The sequence below is a fragment of the Acipenser ruthenus genome, chromosome 12 (genome assembly GCF_902713425.1).
Source record: "Acipenser ruthenus chromosome 12, fAciRut3.2 maternal haplotype, whole genome shotgun sequence".
In the NCBI taxonomy this organism is placed as follows: domain Eukaryota; kingdom Metazoa; phylum Chordata; class Actinopteri; order Acipenseriformes; family Acipenseridae; genus Acipenser; species Acipenser ruthenus.
Genome location: NC_081200.1, coordinates 9,195,110 through 9,218,178, shown reverse-complemented (window position 1 = coordinate 9,218,178; position 23,069 = coordinate 9,195,110). Strand labels below are relative to the sequence as shown.

Here is a 23,069-nt window from a genome sequence, read left to right as displayed (position 1 = left end):
CAGGGATATGACCAGCATGTGGTAAAAGATTTAACAAAAAAAATGTATCGTTGTAGTACTGTTGAACTTCTTTGTATTGCAACAGACTCTTTGACCGTAATGCCCAAACCGTCTAGGCTGTGTGGTCCAGTGGTTAAAGAAATGGGCTTGTAACCAGGAGGTCCCCGGTTCAAATCCCACCTCAGCCACTGACCCATTGTGTGACCCTGAGCAAGTCACTTAACCTCCTTGTGCTCCATCTTTCGCGTGAGATGTAATTGTAAGTGACTCTGCAGCTGATGCATAGTTCACACACCCTAGTCTGTGTAAGTCGCCTTGGGTAAAGGTGTCTGCTAAATAAACTAATAATAATAATGAAATAGTTTTAATATAGATAGAGATAAAATGCTGTGGATCACAATTAGCACAGTAGTCTTTCTTGGCCTGTGAAACCAGTCATATATGATTTAAGAAATAACAAAGGATAAGGATTAATAAAGACTTTCCACTCAGGAGAAGCTGTGATTGTTTTCCTTCAGTCCCAGACAACAGACACTGCAAAGTTATGTTTTACAAGTTAAACTTATATGATATGCTTCTTGTCCCTTGGGACCTCCTTTTAAAATGCATATTTTAAATTAGCTTGTATTTTTAGACTTCAGATCTGCTTCCCATTTGGTTGGAGCCAAATCACTTGACTGTATAAAGATATACATACACAACTTATTAATAGTACAAGAACCGCATGGATTGTCTTTTGGTCAAAGTAGCAGTTGAGATACAGTAAATGGAGAGCCAAAATCAATAGCTTTTACAGTTAAGGATATGGATTTAACCGAGGAAACTAGCATGTTCTAAAACATTATCTCTTTACTCTTTACTGCAAAGATAGGCGGTTTTGAAACTGCTGTTAATAGCCTTGAAATGCTATTGTGACCAGATGTTAGATTCAGAGACGACCAAACAAATCAAAGGCCTTGTGAGCTCATCTATCATTGTGATATCTGATTATTTTAATAGTAAGAAACACATAGTGGTAAAAACTTAAAAGAATGTGTACAGTGCCTGTACCAATGTGTATACCAGTTATATAAAATACAATATACCCATCTGAAGGCATGTTGTCCAGGATTAGGTGTAACTGGGGTCTGTGAAACCAGACTTGCATTTGACTTAGGAACTGAGCACTTTTTTTAAAATAAACTTGTTTTTAAAATGTTGCAAATGTCCCATTACAGTATTTTGGTGTTTGTTTTCTTTGACTCAGTACTTTGACCTCAGTTAAACTTACACAGCTCATTTATAACAAAAAGGCATTTTATAATAGTTTATATGTTGTCAGATACCTTGTTTTTCTTGTCAGTTTTCCAAACTCTGAGTTCATGTTTAGCAGTGACACACAGACATCTCCAAGCGTCCTGATATTGTACAGATACCCTTGTTTTGAATTCAGTTTTCTTGGTCTTGGAGGGGTCATATTCCATTAAGCAGCAATTGTTTAAAGTACCCGAGAACCAGCTGCCGTAACCCAAATGTCAAAAAATAAAATAAAAAAATCCTGCCAGTTAACCCTGGAAATGTCATTGAATATATATTTGTACTTCTAAACCACCTGCAGTGCTTGTGTATGTTGGAATGCTATACAAAATATGTCAAGCAAACCATGATTGATTGCTTTCAGATTCCATGGAGAATGTGGCACAAGTCAGAGAGACTGTACGAAATGTTTGCTAACAGTACCTGCATTTATGTACTGCAAAATAATGTTATTCTCAGTTTGTGCATCCAAGCAGAATACTGCAAAATGCATCTTTGTGTGATTTTGGATATTAGCAATGGCTGCTTTATTTACTGCTTATTTATGTCTGGTCTCAGGATCAATGTACAGTGTCTCCCATGGGCTTGTTTAACGTGACCACATTATGGGGAGATCTCCAATTAAAAATAAACAACACACATTAAGCGTTCTTTTCATAGCACCTCTCCATCAGAATTAATTACTGATCTGAAACATCACAACATATTGAGGACTTTGTTACATTTTCTCACAGTGTTTCTTTTATAGCTGAAGAGAGACCACCTGAGGAGTAATAGATGGGTTGATTGAATGGAGAAATCACCCACTGTTCATTATGCTTGTCAAGTTCATAGCTGCTGTTTAGACAGATAAAAACAGAGTAAAAAAAATGTAATGGCAATAAAACCAATGAGTTATTGTGCACAATGTACAAATTATTGTGCCCTGGACTGCTAGATGGCGAATAACAAATGCAGCATCCCTTGTATGGGCACTGCATACTAATTGTTTATGCCGTATAATTATGAAAAATGGTTCTTTGGTTCACATAAATGTTTGAGCCGAGGTACGAACAAATGCCCTCTCGTGCAGATACACTTTAATTGTCACTTAGTATGTACTATAGTGACCAGCTGTGATACAGCAGCTATATTGTAGTGGTGGTGCTGATCAGACAGATTTAAGCATGATCACATTTACAAAAAAGCATTTTAGATTGTTGAATGCATGTACAGTAAGGAGATAGCACTGTGTTTTAACTATTTTATTTGATTTATTTTCAGCATTTTTTTTAAAGTTTCCACTTCTATCCTGGAAAAATAAATATTCCACCATTTTACTTGAGTTGTTTCTTGAGTTAGCCATGAGATCAGGACAGAGAGGAGTGAATCTGGGCTTTCTTCTGCTCATATCCCAGCTTTTTCGAGTAGGATCCAGTAATGTCCCCCCTGTAACTCTTGCTACCCTGGGGCTAAACATTTACCTTTTCCTGGTCCCTCAAAAGCAGTTGCTGGACGTGTGCATCAGTGTACAGAATGCCTATATCTACAAGGATTGGACCCGTCTGATCTTCTCCCCCTTTTACCATGCTGATGACTGGCATCTATACTTTAACATGGTGTCTTTGCTGTGGAAAGGGATAAAGCTAGAGAGGAGACTTGGCAGTCCATGGTTTGCCTACATCATTGGAGTTTTTTCTCTGCTGACTGGTGTTGTATACATCATATTGGAAATGGTGTTAACTGAATTTACAAAGGATCCATCGTACATTAGGTGTGCAGTGGGCTTCTCAGGTGCAGTATGCTGTTGTATTCTACTCTACATGTGTGTCTTTCTACACTATGGGATTACAGCAGCTTTTATGAAGTACTAAATAAAATAAAATAATAATACACAACATAATTTTGTTATTTTATGCTTCTTTAAAGCTGGTCCAAAGACAGCAGCACCATAATTGACATTTAATCCCAGCCATATTGTGAGTACAAAGTCATCAACTGTCAACTGCAGCACCTCTGAGTCGGGCATATTGTGCAGTCTATTTTTTTATTGATTTATTTGTTTTAATTGATTTATTTGTACAGGAATTTAACCCATTGAGACCTAGATCTCATTTACAAGGGGGTCCTGTCAATAAACATATATAATAAAACAACAAAATATCACGTGTGGTACCATCTTAATCATTGTAGGAGTCATAAGCAAAGGACATTCACCCAAACATGTACAGATCCTTAATCAGGATCAAAACATTGAAGCCCTAAACAATTTACAGAGATAATTTTTAAAACATTTAAAAGAGAGATTATCAAATTTACTCCTGAAACAACCAGGTTGGCAGAATCACTGGAACGCAGATTATAGTTGGCATACCTGTTAACCAGAACAGTTAAATAACGGCACCGATCATTTAAGAAACTTAAACACAAAGCAGTACCAATGACAAAGCCTTCGGTCTGTAAGTGAAAGCCAGCCTAATTTTACATACATGTCACAATGATGAGTCAAGGTGGGACATTCTAATACAAATCTGCAGCATGAGTTGTAAAATATGTTTAGTTTATGTAAAGACTGAGTAGAAGAAGAACTGGTATATGTAATCATGCTAAACTGAGAAAGATCTTCCTATTTCTAAAAAGGAAAGCTAATTTTGGTCTTTCCTTTGAAATCAGTTTGTCAGTATGATGATTAAATGTAAGATGCTCATTTATCCATATGCCTATTTATAATAAGGAACTTTCTTTATTATCTCATGTTGATCTTTAAAATCCAGAATGGGATGAAAGTGTATTCTTAGGCAATCTCATGGCTATGTTTTCAGCCATTTGTGTTTTATTTTATTTTTCAGGTGTCTTATTTGCCTTGAAGGTGATAAACAACCATTATTTCCCAGGGTGTGTTGCACATGTGTTTGGATTCCCAGTTGCCAATAAGTATGCCTGCTGGGTTGAGCTTGTAGCTATCCCATCTCTTATTAGTGGTAAAATAGAACTAGAAAGAAACGAAGTTAGTTACAGGGATGGTCAGTTAAATTTAGATTTTTGCTAGTAGTATACAATTGTGAAAGGAGCTTTTATTAGTTTCACCACCACTACTACAACTGCTAATATCTCGTAATCCTGTTCAGCTAACAACTTCATATAGTATTTCAATGTTATTAAAACACCTCAGGGAACTACATCCTTCACTTTGACCCGTGACCTACGATAGCCTCCATATTGAGATAATGTGACTTTTTTGCTTTCTGAGTGATGCAACCCTAACACTATGGGCTTCATACTCGTTACACAGCTCTGTGTTTCTTTCAGTCAAGATTGAGCGTGGGTTTCGTACAGTTATTTTATTCTATAAAGCTGCCACCTAGGATGCTTTGTTTTTGTTCACAAAAACTCTAATTTCTAGTTTCATTCCTCTCTGAAAATATACCTTTGCCTTTGCCCTTGCTTCAGTATTTAGTTTAGCCTCCTTTAAAGATATGTAGATGCTTATTTGTCTTGATGGTTAATGTAAATTCTTTGCATGCTGAACAGAGATGAGGGCAACATACAGCACACATAGAAGAATATATATAAAGAAGATAGTTCACTACTGATGAGTTGACCTTTTTGCTTTTTGTTAGACAAGGCAATGTAGACACTGACCAGCCTACATTTTTTAATGGGAAAGACCCCATTCATGAAACTGAGGATACCTTTTAACAAAATAGGGAATACAAATTGTACAGCATTGGGTCCTTTAGACAGTTACACAATAGCAGCTTGTCCAGTGTTGATGAGCATGTGCTTGGGCCATCTTGGATTCTATCGCAAATACTGTAGTTCCTGGGTCATGGCTCCCATAATCTGTGATTCGGGTTCTTGGCAAGCAGCATGTACATTACTGTATGTTCCTATCGCATCTTGAGAAGTTCAGCTTTCTGCTTAGTCTGCAGTCTTACTCTACATGCTACTTTTAAGGATTACAACAGGTGTTTGAAACCACAGCTGTCTTCTGCAAGCAGATCTGCTTTAATTGAAAGTGTTGGGGCTCAACTTGGTCCGATTTGGGCAGATTACATCATCACATAAAATAAAGAAAGGGAGACCCTTTCGGCATCATGCCAATTGAAAGGTGATTAAGGGACGCAGTCAATATTTTAGAGAAGATCGTGTATAGTATGGCACCATTCCAGTCAAAGAGTTTCTAGGTGCTGACATTCTCCTGCTTTTTAAAGTTTACAGAATCTCATTTGCAACTAAACCATCAACAACGCAACTGCTCTTGTTAAGATCTGTTTTATGTTTGTTTTTTCCAAGTGCTGTGGGTTCTGCACACTAGATTGAATGCTGTACAACTAAATATACATTATAGAACACTTTGTATCTTGATCTTCGTATAATTTTCAATAAGAGCATTGGCACTGTCACACTGCGGCTGGCTGTATACGCAGTCAGCATGAGATTTGCTTGCTCTCTCTCTCTCTCTCTAGCCTTTGATTTACAGTCTTGCGTAAGGCAGACATTTGATTTGCGCAATTGCTAGTTGTTGGCATGGTTCCCATGTGACATAGATACAGCAGCCTGAAAAAAGATTGTGACCTATGCTGGTGTAAATTGTAGCCTCAGGATCTGTGTACTTGCTAAACGTCTCTTACTGCTCGTTTTACCTCATGCGGTATGGCATGCAGAGATGGAAAACAAATGAGCACCTGCTTTATTCTTTCTATTATTATGGTGGCACTGACGTATGAGTTCTATATGTTTATAGGTACGCAATTGCATTATTCATGTGGAAATCATGATAACTTCCATTAGTTATGAAGAGGTTTGCCATTTGTTGCTTGTAAAAAAATTTAGGATGCTTTGATGGTAACATTACCACAAACCTTTGAGTTGTGCAATTGGTTGAGTTTAATTATGGTGGCACTATCAAAATGTATTAAATACCAAAACAAACAATAACTGTGATAAAGATTTTGATGTTTTTTAATGTTATCATTAAATAATCGCACACTTGCACGTGTAGCTTTTGTTAATCCACTACAAGGATAGCAGCGCAGTAACATTAAAAAAAAAAAAAAAAAAAAAAAAAAAACACGAATCATTTGTTTTATTTAAAATGTTGAACAGACTGCAGTTTCCCTTAGTGAGAGAACATAAAGAGCACAGGGGCAGTACCAACTACGTACATTCAAGGTCTGATAATTCAGCATATTCCAAGGCTTCATTTTCCTTTAATTCATTTAATTGTAAACATCACCAAATAAATGAATGAAAAATCTGCTTCCCTGCAGAAGACAAGGCCCTTACAATAGCGCACAAGGCAGTTGAGCAGGCGTGGTGACTTTCTGGATGACCTTGGTATATAAAGCAGGGGTTCACAAAGCTTCTTGGCTCAAGACCCCCTGCCCCCCCCCCCCCCCCATTAGGCGTCCTGACTGAGGACCCCCACCCAATGAATCCATAGAAATTGAGTTCCATACCTTGCTTTCATTGCAAACAACATTTTAAAGAATGAAAGAAAAGTGATAATAAAAAGTAATACTCTATGTCATATTGTTACCTTTAGTGAGAGTGGTTGTTTGTATGTATTACTTCTTTCATTACGTTCATAACGTGTCTTCATAATTACTGCGCTCAGTTGTTCACTGGCTGACTACAAATGCAACATAAACCTGCCTGTAAATGTAAGCAGGAGAAGTATGGTTTATTTTATTCATGTAGGGGGAAGAAAAAAGAACTTCTACTGAAAAAGCAGAAATCTGTCATTTATTTATTTATTTAGTTATGTAGTTATTTTAATAAAACAATATAAGTATAGATTATAAAGTGTATTATAGTTTCCTATTTTGTTCTCCTTACAATCTTTACCATCATCCCTTTTTGTTTAATGGTGCATTAGTGTTACATCAGTGTTACTGCAGCATTTGTGCAAATTAATTGACCCCTTGTGGCAGGCTGGCTTGCAGTGGTGATGTCACGGACCAGGAAGTAACTGAGTCAAACAATGGATGGGAGGGTGAAGCTGAGTGCAACGGCACTCAGCTGGATTTATTAATAATTAAACAAAAGATTGGAACAAAACACAAAACAAAAAGGCACAAGGGCCAAACGAATAAACAGACAAACAAGTAAGTGACGTGCTGGCTAATCCAGCACGTTTTAGCAATTTATCGCCTGCTCGCTCTCTGCTCTCTCCGCTCTCCGTGCTCTCCTATGTACACACACCCTTCCCGCAGAACGGACAGCTGCAGGTTCTTATACTCTGGCCGAGGGGTTAACTAGCTGTTAATTATCTTATTACCCCTCGGCCAGAGTCTGCACGCATTTGGTAAGGATGCATGACTGTCAGCTAGTTAAATAATCAGTAGCTGATCAATCATACATCCTCACGAGGTTTCTAAATATAAATAATAAAAAACAATAACAAAAGACGCGGCGCTTTTATCCGTGCCACAAACAAATACAAATAATAAATAAATACATAGGGGCGGGACACTCCGCCACACCCCTGCTCTGGGGATCATGGGTTTGTCAGGGTCATTTGAGAGAGAGAACATTTCTGTATGTGTAGCGGCCCCCCAGGGGCCCCAGGCCCCCAATTTGGAATCCCTGTATTAAAGGAAAATATCCCTTCATTGTTTTATTCATTTACTTGAATTATTTTACACCTAATGAGGGATGACAATGCTGGGAAAAGAGGCAGAATATTGAAATTCTTTGGGGGCTAAGCCATTAATACATTTTTTCCAGCATTTGGTATGGACTTGAGTGGCAACAAAGGGACATTCCTTTCTCTCTGCACTTACAATGCCCTTCAACCTTAACCATGTTAGAATACTCCCTACTGGTACCATTGAGTCCCTTGTCTCTGTGATCTCAATACAGGGGCTCTCCGTTTCTGGGGTTGCTAAATTGGTCCTAATTGTTGATGGGGGTGGGGGAGTAAAGTACTCATGGGCAAGACCGAAACCTGTTTACAATCAGAGGATTGAAACATACATGCTATCACTTCTACTAGATTGGACATGCTGGGGTTGTTGTTTACAAAACAGCCATGACATATATGCAATAGTAATATTGTAATAAATATCTAATGTAGACCACAATGCCAGTGGAGAACAGTTATTAAGCAACCTCGCCTTGTCTCTTTTGAAGATTCAATTTGACAATGTTGCTTTTATTTTATTACATATTTATTAATTAATCCTTACCTTCTGGAAAAGTTCCAGACATTTTTAAATGAACTATTATTACGCCATTACTTTGAAAAAAAAAAAAAAAAAAATCTTGATAGTAATGTTTTTTCAAATTTCCACCCGATATCAAACATTAGTTTCTGTCAAAGGTCCTGGAGCAGGTGGTTGCTTCGCAGCTGTAGGGACATTTGGCAACAAATGCCCTTTATGAGAAGTTTCAATCGGGGTTTAGATCTCCTCATAGCACTGAGACTGCTCTTGTTTGTGTTTTAAATGATCTTTTGTTAAACTGTGACTCAGGTGTGTGTTCTGTACTGCTTCTATTGGATTTGTCCGCAGCATTTGATACTGTAGGTCATTGTTACAGTGATTGGAATATGAAGCCTGTATTTTTGGTACCGCCTTAAATTGGTTTCGGTCCTATCTTACTGGTCCTGGCCAATGTGTCTCAGCTGAGGGTTGTTCCTCTCAGATTGTTGGTTTGACTTCTGGAGTACCCCAAGGTTATATTCTGGATCCCATTCTGTTTTTGATTTATATGTTACCTCTTGGAAGATTCCTACAAAATAGGGGCCTTAGTTTTCATATGTATGCGGATGATATCCAACTTTATATTTCCACAAAACCCCATTTATCGGGGTGGTTTCAGTGCTGTTGGAGTGTCTTGAAGAGATTCAAAACTGGATGTGCCAAAACATTTTTACAACTAAATGTTAACAAAACTGAGGTTATGTGTGTTGGATCTCATAAAAATCTGCTTTCTCTCTCTATTAAATGTGACCTTGGGAAATTGCTGCTTTACTGTCAGTCCCGTCATTAAAAATCTGGGAGTTTTGTTCGATTCTGAATTATGTGTTGATGCACATATTAAATGTGTTTGTAAATCTTCTTTTTTCCATCTTAGAAATATTGCACACGTTGGCCCTTATTTGGATCCGTCTGCAGCAGAGACCTTGATCCATTGGGTTAATTACCTCTAGGCTTGATTACTGCAATGCCCTTCTGGCTGGACTTAAAAAATGTGCTATTTCCAGGCTTCAACTAGTCCAAAATTCAGCAGCTAGTATTGAAGCTAAAGTCCCGTTGTCACATAACCCCCATTTTGTCCCATCTTCATTGGTTACCGGTCACTCAGAGAATAAATTACAAAATGTTATTACTTACATTTAAAGCATCACATATCTTTATGATCTCATACTTTGTTATGTTCCTAGTCGGGTGCTGCAGTCTGCGGAGGCTGACCTACTTAGTGTACCGTCTGTTCAAACTGCCACGTATGGATCGCATTATTTTAGCCATCTAGCACCACACTATGGAACTCCCTACTTAGGCACATTAGAAGCATCCACTCTCTTTCCCTTTTTAAAACACATAAACATTTTTGTTTGATCAGAGTTTTAGTTAAAATTTGTATTGTAGTATATATATATATATATATATATATATATATATATATATATATATATATATATATGGTTTTGTTATTTTTTTTTTGTAGACTAAAGTGTTTATTTTTGCTTTTTCCTTTGCTGACTATGTAAAGCACTCTGAGACGCTCCCCGTGTATATGGGGCGCTATATTAAATGTAAGTTTGATTGATTGATTGATTGATTGATTGTCCTCATTGCATGGAAGAGAATAATAAATGTTGATTCTGTTCCTTGATAAGCATTATCTAAAGTTGTGTTTAATTACAAAACTTACAGTACATACTTCTGACAGACATAATTTCTGGTCGGAGTCGAGGGTCTCCGACCCTGTGCGAAAAGTCGGAAGTAAGTAATTCAAAATCTTGTAATGCGCGTCTTTTTGGAAAAGCGTACAGCCCTAACAGATTGTCAAACCTTTCATCTGTCATTCTAAAATACCTAAAATATCTCTCACTGTCACATACGCGCATCTCTCTAAATAATGTTTGAAATAATCACTTTCGGGTTCTCTGTTGGTTGAGGTTTTCTTTTTTGCAGGAATATAACTAGCAAACCTCCATTTTATTAACAAAGCACTTTACTTGCCACACATATTTTTACAGCTTGTTTTCTGTGTGTAGATAAAGATTTAAATATATATATATATATATATATATATATATATATATATATATAAACTGCTAACATATTTGCATTTTTTCATGTGTTCCTTCCTTTAATTTATATGGGTAGGCTTTCCTCTGTGTTTTGCAGATGTGATTTAATATGAGATGAATCTTTTCATGTTGCAAGTACTGTACTGTACAAGCGGTCTGCAAAAAACCTCTGACTGCATATGGTGGCTGCAGATGGCAGAGTGCTACTTCTTTGCCAAGTCAAATATATTACACTACATTGCAATGTGGAAGCCATCAGGACCCTTTTAATCTTGTGCAGCTTCTCAAATGACTCATCCTAAAGAGATGATGCTAATTACAACTACAATATAAATAGCATTTCTCTTTTCTTTCCTTTTGTAGTAAAACTTTCTCACTGGTGAATTATAAGCATAAATGTGAAACTACTTTCCCATTAGTTTGGGTAAGTGATTTGCTAGTACATGGGATATCACTGCTGCAAGTGTGGATAGCACTATTAAGAAACCCAGTTCAGGCATATCATGACTGCTGCTAAAGTACATTTAGTAAACATTTAGTTCTCCTACATCAGCTTTTCAAAACAACTAGCTTTCAGATTTTCTCTTGATAAAATCTGGTTGAAATAGAAGAGCAGGTTTATTATCAGAAGTGCTCTACACTTTGATGGCACTTTATAGAAAGGTCTGCTTGATGTGTATTAGTGCCTGGCATAGGATTTCATATAAAAGCAAAGTGTTGTACTGTAGAACACACCCCAGATGCACACCAGCTCTATGTTGTGTATTTCGTGTGTGATATGTCATACTTGGTCTAGCAATGTTCAGTATCATGAAGACACCCTTCTATTGTTTTGTTTAAGAAATTCAGATCTGGTTTTGTGGATTCAAGTGCATTAAGTACTTCATAAGCTTTATTGAATCAATCCTGGTTGTTATGTGTGACATTTACAATTAACATGAATGCTTCTTCAGAGGTAATGCATGACAACTGTTTATGTGACTTGGACTGATGCATTCTGGAATGGACTTTTATTGTATACAATTTATTGGCTCTGTGCTGCAAGCTGTGTATTGATTTAAATACATTTGCTTGGCTAATCAATCACATTAAATGGCCACCATTTATATATAGTAATGTTCAGCTAGGTTTAATGCATGTTTTGAATTAAGTGCTTCATTTTTATCTTTCATTCCAATAGGATTTTTACTTAGTGCTTGGTACCATCTGGTGGACAACATTTGTATTGCACGTTGATATATATAGTTCATATATATATATATATATATATATATATATATATATATATATATATATATATATATGGAAAATATTTAAACAAAATTATACACCGAAGTTAAGCCTACAGAATTACCAACAACAGCAGTACAATGAATTGGTAACTAATATGATGAGGTAGATGAGGTAAGATACTGGTACTGCATTACATTTCCAGAGTTCATTGTTATAATGTGAACATATTATTATACTTACAATTGTTACAAGATATCACATTATTTTTACATACAATTACCCAGTTGGGTTTTTACTGGAGCAATCCAGGTAAAGTACGTTGCTCAAGGGTACAGCAGCAGTGTCCCCCACCTGGGATTGAACCCATGACTCTCTGGTCAAGAGTCCAGAGCCCTAACCACGACTCCACACTGCTGCACAATATTGCCACTCTGGAAGTACTGTACATTACAACAGTGTCATTTAAATCAATTTGTACTACTGAGATCATCCTCTCAGGACAGTCTGATGAATTGCAGTGGTCTCAGATGACAGCAGAATTCAGGACCGCTGAGGAGATGGTGTTTCACCACAATCCTTTCCCATCCTGTTCTACAGTGAACAGCTAAAACATGTGGCACCAAAAATGAAGAGAAATAATGAGTGTACAGCAGGTATCTAATCAACCAGATCCAAACACTCACCAAGGAATCCCTTTCCTCCTAGGACTTCTTTTGTTGGGCATCTGGCAGGCATTGTGGTTGGACTGCTGTACACCAAAGGGCCTCTGAAGAAGATAATGAAAATATGTGCAGGTACTGGCATTGATGCTTCATACTGTTCTTAAAAAAAACTTAAAGGAGAAAAAAATCAAAGCGTAGATTCCTTACGGATAGGCACATTGTCAGAACTGTGCAGCGTGTAGATGTTAATAAAACTGCTTACACAGGTTTTAAGGGATGCTGTGGTATATCATACTCTTTATACTTGTTACGAAGCAAGGCTTTAGTGCTGACCGATAAATTAGTGTGTAAAAACCACTACAATATATAAAAAAAAACACTTAGTTAAATGATGAAATTCCCATTTTAACTATTACACAACTAACCTTTTGCAATCATTAGCATCAATGGCAAATTCAGTTTTCTTTCTGTCATTTTTAAACGATTTGGACAACTCCTTTAATTTCCTCCACGTTACAGCTGAATATTATTTCTGATCGGTTTTGTAGATAAGTGCAGGAAAAAAAAGGGATATTAATAACCAGTCTCAATATTTGCTGCAGTTCTATAAAAGATGACAGACTTTCGTCAAAAATCTTTTGTACCAACACCGTGCATGACAAAGGCTGAGGAAAAGAAAGATTTAAGTTCAGCAATGAACTTCATTAACAGGAGCTGGAACTTAAACAGATGTAGTTGTTCAAAAAGCTCTGTCAGTGCAGCACTATGTGAGATTGATTTCCCTAATTTCAATGCTATACTGCATTTCACAATTTGATTCTTCTGATTAGAACAATAAACCTCATTTAATGACGGGCTGAATACGATTATATCCAAAGCCTGCATATGCCTGTAGCTTCAGATTTAGCTCCAACTATATGCAATCTGTGTATGGCTATGTTGCATACAATACATGTGCCAAGAATAGCATTGGACGCTCCAAATGTTATGATCATCTTGATAAGCTCAGGATGAGTGAGCACTGTAAATGGATGCTGTTTTATTTTGAAAGTGCAAATGGTCTTTTTAAATTATTCAGAGTCTCAATTAACTGTGATTTAAAGCTGATTTAAACAAGGCAAGTATAATTACCATTACTGCATCAAATCCCCCTTTTAAGTATTGCTTATTTCACACTGGTGTAGAGGACAATTCCATTTTTTTTTCACATCCATTTTTAAATCTGTGTACCACAACATGGAAACAACACTTTTATATCAGGATAAGACATTACACAGAAAAAAAGTTCACTTGCATATACTGTAAATATCGTAATGCCTTAATTAGCTGGTTTCTTAGCATCTAAATGCAGAGAGGAATGTGGGTGGTTTTGTTATATCAATATGGCATGACAAAATGCTATACTAATGACAGACTATTATAGTGTCCGTAATTCTTTAGGTATTCTGGTATTGTATTTTAAAATGATATCATATGTTTTCTGTTTTTAGTGTAAACTACATTTGTATACCTTTTAAAAGTACTTTTTTTTTTTTTTTTTTTTTTAGGAGTTGTGTCTTCCGATGGCAGTAATTCAAGAGGCTCATACTTCAATTATTCAGGTGCCGTATATCAGTCTGCAGTATTTTTTATTTCATTTTCTTCTTGTATCCCATGTGTTTCAGCTTTTCAACTCAGAACATCCCTACTGCTAGCAGCCTCTTCTGCTTGACCAGCTCAGGGAGGTGCACGGTCAAGTCCACCAATGGGGGTTGTAGTCATTCCCGTGAATGATAAAATCCAAGCATTTTCAATCTTGAAATCTCTAGGACCCCAGTTGCATGATTACTGAAACCGTGTTTGCTCTGCGGGTGCAGCTACATTTTACAATAGGCTCTGGTCTTGACTGGGTGCCACAACTTCCATCAGCACAATTCAAGCTTTCGTTTCCCAGACCTGCTCCTTGGCCAGCACTCATCCAAGCTGCTTTAATGAAGAACCGAGGCTGGAGTTTCTCTGCTTTTGGGGTGCAACTGCTTTCCATATAATTGAGCAGAATTCTGCCCTGTGCTGGGCATAACACGTCTGGAAGACTGGCATCATTCCTGAGGTTTTGGATCCTGACCAATGTAGCTGTGCCGGGATGCAGACTTAATCTGGGATGCTGGAAGGTCATTGCACTGGCATATTGGCCTACTGATCTAGCTGACACACACATAAACATAGGACAGTCTGGTTCATTTTCACCAGCTTCACCCACCCCTGTTGAAGCCTGTTGTGGCACAGCAACAGGATTAAACATGCACACTCTCAGATCCCATGTTTCTTAGAATTATAATACTGTTGCACAATAAATGTTTTCTAAATGCTAAGTACTGATAAAGCCAGATGTTAAGAATTACATAGAGTAAAAGGGACAGACAAGCTTTTTTTTGTTTTTGTTTTTGTCAGTCAGTTCATGGATGGAAAACACATATCCTTTGTTATTTCTTTGATTAATTTGCTCTGGGATACATGCAAACCACATTAAATCAATTACATACTGGGAGCTGTGAGTCATTGCCAATTGCTGTTGCCCAAGAAAGATAATGCAGTAGGTTTTTGTATTACCTCACCAACATTGCGGTTTAGAAGCGTACACTAATACAGAAAAGGACTGTTCATCTTGGTTTTACCTATCCAGTCATTAACTAGCCCAGAACATAACCTTGAATTCATTATTTAAGTTTTAAACATGACACAAATTAGTTTTAATACACATAAGTAACCATTATATACTTAAGTGCTGGGAGGGACACGTTTGACTTTAACAGACCCTTTTTGATATGTGTTTGGTGATGAAAATGATGTGTGTATATTCTAAGTGTACAGAAAAGTGTTTATCTCCATTCTTTCATAGGTCATTTTATGGGGTACCGGTTTATTTTACTCCTATAAGGTTTTTTATACTTTAAAATGGTACTAATTATACTTTTTTTTTTACAGCTCATTCAGAATAAAGAGTATGTACATATTTGTTTAGATATTTAAAGAATATTGTAACATGAAAAACCCATGTCCGTCCCAGCACTATTGAAAATAAAATAAAAAGGGTTTGAGGCCCAGCTCGGGGAGGAGAGGGTGCGTTGAACTAAGCAAGCAGCAGAGAAAAAGTTAGTGTGAACCAGATTGCTTTATGTACGTGTGCATTATGAAAAGCAACCAACCAGACAACTTGGCATTTAGCAGTACAGGTAGCTTTAGAAAGCAAGGTCATGAAAACAGTTACTCAGCAGAGTTCACTCAGTCAAGACGCAAGACTAAATTTAGTACCCTGGGGCCAGTGTGCCACCTGTTCACAAGGTAAATACATCTTGCTTGGTTAAAAAACAAAAAACCACTTTGGAGACCAGAGTAAACTGTTCAGGGACATTGGCTGCTTCTGCTTGAGATGCTGAGTGGCCCATTGGTTGAGCACATACACCCAAGAAGTATGGAACCACAGAGGTATTGTGGAAGCATCTGCTGCCCTTTAAAAATACATTTGTGTGGATTCCAGTAGCAATAGTGGAACTATCTAGTTCAAAGGTAGTGATCCCTGAGGGTAGTGTGAGCAGTGTGCTACAACCTGTTCCAATACTGTCCCCAGTATTTCAATTAAAAAAGAATGCACGTAACTCTCTGACTGAGAGCTAAGAATATGTGCAGTGTGAGTATTTGCAGTTTTAATATTCATGAGGCATATTCATAACCAATTCTATTTTGAGGAATAGTTACAATGTAATTGACCTCTGCCTGCAGCAACAACAACTACCATTTGTAGTGTACTATCTATACTGCACTGTGAAAATACTAGCAGTAATTTGACAGTTTGTTAGAGAAATTGTTCAGATTTTTTTTTTTTCTTTAGGATACAGTGGATCGAGAAGTTCACCAATAAGACCTAATGCATATAACGCATACACCCCGTACAACCAGTACAGTCCAAACAACACTTACAGTGCCAGCAATGCGGCCCCTTGGTATGAACCATACACAGGAGGGCTCTCTGAAGAAGAGCAGTATCAAGCAGCCATCAGGGCCAGCCTGAATGATCAAGGTGAGAGTCATTGTTCTTAATATAATAGTTTACAAATGGTTTAATAATGAAGGTAGATCGGAAATTCTAATAACAAATAAGTACACAAAGTGAGTGTTCAGCTCTAAAGAGATATAGACCTTCTTGTGTCAATGGCCCTGATATTTGTTCTATTTGTCTCCATATTATTAAATTTGAAAGAAACAACTCAGAATGTTAACATAACTGCTTCTACCTAGTCCCGTCTAGTTACATGGCAGTTTGAAGGTTCAAACAGAACCAAAGTCAAGCCAACTGTGGCATAGCCATGATAAGCTTCCTAAACAGATCAAACTGAGACGCAGTCTCCTTTGCATGTGTGTACTGCGGGAGCTGTGAGTCATTGTCAAATTTTACCCCATCCCAAATGTATTAACTGGCCCAAAATGAATGATATATGGTGTAAGCTGCCACATTTAAATGCGAAAATTCCGCTGCACCGGTGTTCTGAAACCCTCAAAATGGGCTACCGGTAGCACAGATTAACAGACTGATCTGAAAAATAGCGCCTCCCCTCCAAATGGGCTACCTCAATTGAACAATAGGTAGGTCATTTGGAGAAGCAATGACCCGTGTTGACTAAGTGTCTTGACTTTAGCTTGTGTTATTATTATACAACGGATAAAACCGAATATACCTAATGAAAAGGATAAAATGAACCAAGTTTATTATACGGCCAATACAAACATACATAATACATAATTTTAGGCAACTTACATCAGTAGAATGTAATGTAAGTAGAAAATGTGTGTGTTTTTATTTTTTTTAAATAAAATGTCGGTTTCGTGACACACTGTGAAAATCATTGTTTTTTGGGGTTTTTTTTTATTGTCATTCATGAATTTCTTTTAAAAGTACCGTGAATTTTCCAGACCCCTATATGACTGTTGCCATAATTAATGCTCTTTCCTATCAGCTGCTTTCTGACTTTTTCTTTGCGCCTTATAATGCATGGGTAATGGGCAGTGGAGCACATTGAACTGCAGAGCGCATTTTGGCGCTGATAACACAGCCTTAACTTGTCAAAAGTGTCATGATTCATAAGGCTGGTGTAAACTCGGCGCTATGGCCTTAAAGCCATTGCAAATGCTTGATACATGTCCCCCTAAGTGTATAGAAAAGTGTTTATCTCCATTCTTTCATAGGTCTTTTTATGGGGTACCGGTTTATTTTACTCCTATAAGGTTTTTTATACTTTAAAATGGTACTAATTATACTTTTTTTTTTCAGCTCATTCAGAATAAAGAGTATGTACATATTTGTTTAGATATTTAAAGAATATTGTAACGTGAAAAACCCATGTCCGTCCCAGCACTATTGAAAATAAAATAAAAAGGGTTTGAGGCCCAGCTCGGGGATGAGAGGGTGCGTTCAACTAAGCAAGCAGCAGAGAAAAAGTTAGTGTGAACCAGATTGCTTTACGTACGTGTGCATTATGAAAAGCAACCAACCAGACAACTTGGCATTTAGCAGCACAGGTAGCTTTGGAAAGCAAGGTCATGAAAACAGTCACTCAGCAGAGTTCACTCAGCCAAGATGCAAGACTAAATTCAGTACCCTGGGGCCAGTGTGCCACCTGTTCACAAGGTAAATACATCTTGCTTGGTTAAAAAAAAAAAAAAAAACACTTTGGAGACCAGAGTAAACTGTTCAGGGACCATTGGCTGCTTCTGCTTGAGATGCTGAGTGGTCCATTGGTTGAGCACATACATCCAAGAAGTATGGAACCACAGAGGGATTGTGGAAGCATCTGCTGCCCTTTAAAAATACACTTGTGTGGATTCCAGTAGCAATAGGGGAATTGTCTATTTCAAAGGCAGTGAACAGGGTAGTTGTGCGAGCAGTGTGCTACAACCTGTTCCAATACTGTCCCCAGTATTTCAATAAAAAAAAAAAAAATGCACGTAACTCTCTGAGAGCTACGAATATATGCGATGTGAGTATTTGCAGTTTTAATTCATGAGGCATATTCATAACCAATTCTATTTTGAGGAATAGTTACAATGTAATTGACCTCTGCCTGCAGCAACAACAACTTCCATTTGGAGAGGCAATGATGCATGAAGTATTGCCCATCCTTGTTACGCAGCTTTTTGGGTCTTCAAGTTCTTACAGAGTTCTCATCTACAGATGATCTTTCTCTTTACTTGCTGATTATGCTTCGGATACCACACCTTGAAAATCAAGTGATAGAGCTATTTCACTCAATGTTTTTCCTTCTTATGCAAGTCAAGGTTGTTATAATAGCAGAAAGTACTAGTGGAAGCTTCTAGGGGGTGGCGCATAATTGGTAGAGCACCGCCCGGGGGGTGGGCTTAGGTCGGCCAGGGTGTCCTCAGCTCACAGCTCATTGTGCACCAGCGACCCCTGTAGACTGGCCAGGTGCCTGCGGGCTTGCCTGTAAGCTGCCCAGAGCTGCATTATCCTCCGACGCTGTAGCTCTGGGTTGGCTGCATGGCGGGCCTGCAGAGTGAAAATAAAAACCAGTTAGCTGATGGCAAAAAAACAGTCAGCTGACAGCAAAAAAACAGTCAGTTGACGGCACACGCTTCGGAGGACTTTGCCGCTCCCAAGTCAGTGCAGGGGTGGTAGCAGTGAGCTGAGCTTAAAATACAATTGGATATATCAAATTGAGAGAAAAATAGGGTAAAATCAATTGGCAACTACTAAGTTTAAAAAAAAAAAACAAAGCTGCAATTGTTTTCTGTGTTTATTTGAATGTTCTGTTCCATTATTCCTGGCAGTGGTTCTAACTATTTGACTGGGTTTCATTCATTGCTGACTGTAATCTCCATGGGGAGGAGTCTGGGTGTAAAAGGAAAGTTTTATTCACATGTATGTTTTAAAGTCACCATAGATTATTCCAGCATCCAACTTCTGATTGTCAAATTAACAACTGCTAATCACAAATGTGAAAAACACTTTTTAGGTTTTATTAAAAATATTTAAATAGTCAATAAAACTAGCAGCTGGAAGCAGTAACTGTAATAATGCTTATTTTAATTATGTTTATTAAAAAATAAAAATAAAAACTTGCTTCAAACCTACCAAAAAAACACAACAAAGGACACTTTAAAGGACTTCCATCAAGTCATAATATTCAGTGATTGCTGGGATCATTTTAGGTGCTGACCAGAAGCAAAAGCATTGCTTTGACATTGTTATTTTGTGTATCAGCAACAAGCAAAAACAAAAAGGCCCACACTGAATTAGATTTAGTACCAAATTACATTTAGGAGCAGTAGAAGGTGTTTGCTCAGGTCAAATATGAGATCTGGATGGCCTCTGGCATGTCATTGACAATAATATTAGTTCATAACATCCCAACAAATCTGCCCTAATGGAGTAAACAAATTAACTCGCAGAAATAGGAACAATATAATTTAATTTCTGAATTTGCTACAAACAGCTACAAACAGAAAACGGAGATGCACTCGTCAAAAGAAATCTGTCTAGTGGCTTTCTACTCATGGCGTCATTACAAATGATTTTGCGTGTTGCCTCCAAATGCTGTATTTTCATAAAGAAGGAAAAAAAAATCATGCAGGAATTATATATTCATAAACACCTCATTTAATACATGCTGTAAGCCAAAGGTTTTTCAGCACATATGAAGATTTGTAGAGCCGTTTCAGAACCAGGCATTCCTTTCAGATTTAGTACCTTGCGTCTATTAAACCTTGCATCTATGCAAGTCAAAGAACCACATCAGCTTCAGGGCAGAAAATGCTGTGCAGCTGCACATCTCACATGGCCCATACACTCAGCTCAGGGATGCATTTGCAGTGCTAATAAGCAATTAGCTTTTTCTTCCTAATCAGTTAGCTTGCATAATTAGGCAAACGAGCCCTAGCCCTTTCTGGTGACTCCTATTGACTGAAAGATTGCAAAGGGTCTTTTTTAGCATGCAGATGTCTCTTGATGAACCTACAAAGTGAAAATACACATTTTACATTGCAGCTGACCACAATGTGAATACCCCAGTGATTGATTATGGTTTAAATAGCAGAACATCTATCTTCTTAATGTAGGCCTTTGTCAGAGGAAAATCCTCATTTGTGTCTCAATAACTGCTGAATGGATTTCACTCAAACTTTAGTGAGTAATTACCCCTGATTAGAGCTCTTTGATGATTATGTTTGGCATCAATTTGTTTTTCTTCTTTAGAGTATTGTACTATGCCATGCTTATTTCTAATATTTTTTAATTGGTCTTTGTTGAAAAGTTTGTTAATATAGTACTGTTGTTCTTTTACTTTGTTTCAAAGTTTATAGCAAGCACAATGTCATTTAGTCCTCTGGCATTCTACAAGCAAGTGTAGCAGACAAGCTGTCTATAGTGACGCCCTAGCGGAAGAAAATGGGATGGGAAGCCAGCAAAAAGCAGAGGCTGTTGTCCATTCCTGCTCCTGTCAGTTACAACAGATTCCGCAGTCAGTTCATACTGCTTTGTTGTGTGTACGTATGTTTTTCTTTCTCTGACTTGACCCCTTTTGAACCTTTTAATTGTTAGTCTATTTTAATATTTTTTAGTTTTCATTCAAAAATAAACATTGCACATTAGCGTAAACAGTTACAGGATACAAAATAGTAAAACCAAAAGTCACCTAAACAAAAAGGTCACAGATAGACAATGGTCGCAGATAGATATTTTCTTGCAATCAAGGTGGTTAATAATTGATTTGATATAACTGGTTTCGCACATGCTCTTTGAGTGAATGTAGTATGTAACACCAGAAGGGATCTCTTGGTAATATGTTCATGTAAAGAGGTTAGTTAGAGATGTTATACATGTTACAAAATGTTAGAACGGTACCCCTGCATTGTTTAGCAGAGGATTGCACTAAAGCAGGTTTAGTTTCTGTTTTCATCCATGGATTAGTGTGATTCCAAAGGGTGTTTTTCACTCTACTGCCTACTTTATACTGAATAAAATGTGACATTGAAACCGCTATAGTTAGTAACTAATCCCTCGCCTGTACCACAAATCCAATCAGGCAATAACAAACCCCATATTCCACTGTGTGCTAGCATCTGCTGAGTTTGATTTCATTAACAACAACAAAAATCTGCTGACTGAACAAACACTTTTGGGAGACTGTCCTATATTTTCCTCCAAATGGATGTGCTTAGGCATTTGGAATTGGCGCCATGTACTGGCCTTTTTGTGTAATTATAGAGAAAAATACAACACTGTACATACGGTTTCCAGAAGCTGCCTGTTACAATGCTCAATTAATGCTTTAGCTAGAGGCCACATAACATTTCCAGTCTCATTACTGCAGTAATCCTAACATCTCCTTTATCAACAAGTGATCTATGCATTGTCTATGTATTGTATATACCAGTCAGTACAGCGATTCAGGGAATCGTACCATTTTGTCTTTGAAAGCAGACTTTGGAGGTCACACATCAAGCATCTAGTCAAAACATAAACCTCTTGTATTAACATGCGTTGAGTCATAGATCCAATGCACACAAATTCTGCCTTGCCTTTACAGTTAAATCGGTTAATAAAGTTGAATTATTTATTGCCATTCAGTGGGATAACATCTATACATTATCAAAATTAGATTGCAAAATGTATTTAACTGTAATTGTTATTTTTTAGCTGGTATATATAATTGTCCTCTGTATCAAGATGAGTAGCCTGAAAGTATGTATATGTGATGTATTCATGGTTAAATATATACCTGCTATTAGAAATGGAAGTATACTATATTTGTGAAATTTTGTTACCAGCATTTGCTCACTGCAAATTTAAAATGAAGGTGCAGTTGTTTTATTACTTCATTAGCACAAATCAATTCAGAAACTATACAAAAGTGCATCAATAAAGAACAAAACGTGAAGATTATGTTAAAATAATTTAAGCTCAATATGTTGCATTCCCTTGAATGATACATAATCTTACTATTTTGCACTACAATATAAATCATACTGTAATAATTATACAGAGCACATGATGAAGCAGTAGATCAAATTGTTGTTTAACTGCGATACAGGCTTTTTGTTTATCTTGTAGGCAGTGGACATGCTCAGAGAAGACCAAATTATGGATTTAACATTCCAACGGGACCTCTGACCGAGGAAGAGATAAGACAGCGAAGACTCAACCGCTTTGAGGGATAAGGCATGGGACCCTCGGCTGTTAGAGAGCCATGGAGTCTTTAACAGCTCCCATTATGTTTACACGACTAAAATGTAAAATGCAATGTGTGACTCAGCTACAAAAACAACTATCTGAATAGCCATGCTGATTTCCAAGCTTGATTTTTCTGTTCAGTTTCAAAGAAAATCATTTTTACCCAAATGACATGGTACGGGTATTTTGATCCAACACCTGCAGCAACTCCACAGTTTACATTCCAGCATGTATGGAAGGGTTTGTGGGTCACTGGCAATAAAGAAGAGCGATTGCTCTGGGTATGTAGGGGCCACTGATTTCATGCCAGACAACTGCTTGCTGATTTACTGGACAGACACCTTTGTACAGTACAGCATATGCATGGTGGTGATGGGTGCTGACATTTTTTATCATGCCGACAATTTGCGTCTGG

The 23,069-nt window shown here is 37.4% G+C and overlaps 1 protein-coding gene across 1 annotated transcript; it reads left to right on the top strand.

Moving 5' to 3' along the window:
- The first annotated feature begins 2,639 nt into the window (after positions 1-2,639).
- On the top strand, positions 2,640-23,069 carry LOC117416776 (rhomboid-related protein 4-like). The gene is made up of 6 exons (XM_059034173.1): positions 2,640-3,069; positions 4,125-4,241; positions 12,463-12,567; positions 13,983-14,036; positions 16,304-16,492; positions 22,535-23,069. Exons 1-6 carry the CDS (start codon positions 2,640-2,642, stop codon positions 22,639-22,641), a joined length of 1,002 nt encoding a protein of 333 aa, XP_058890156.1. The 3' UTR covers positions 22,642-23,069.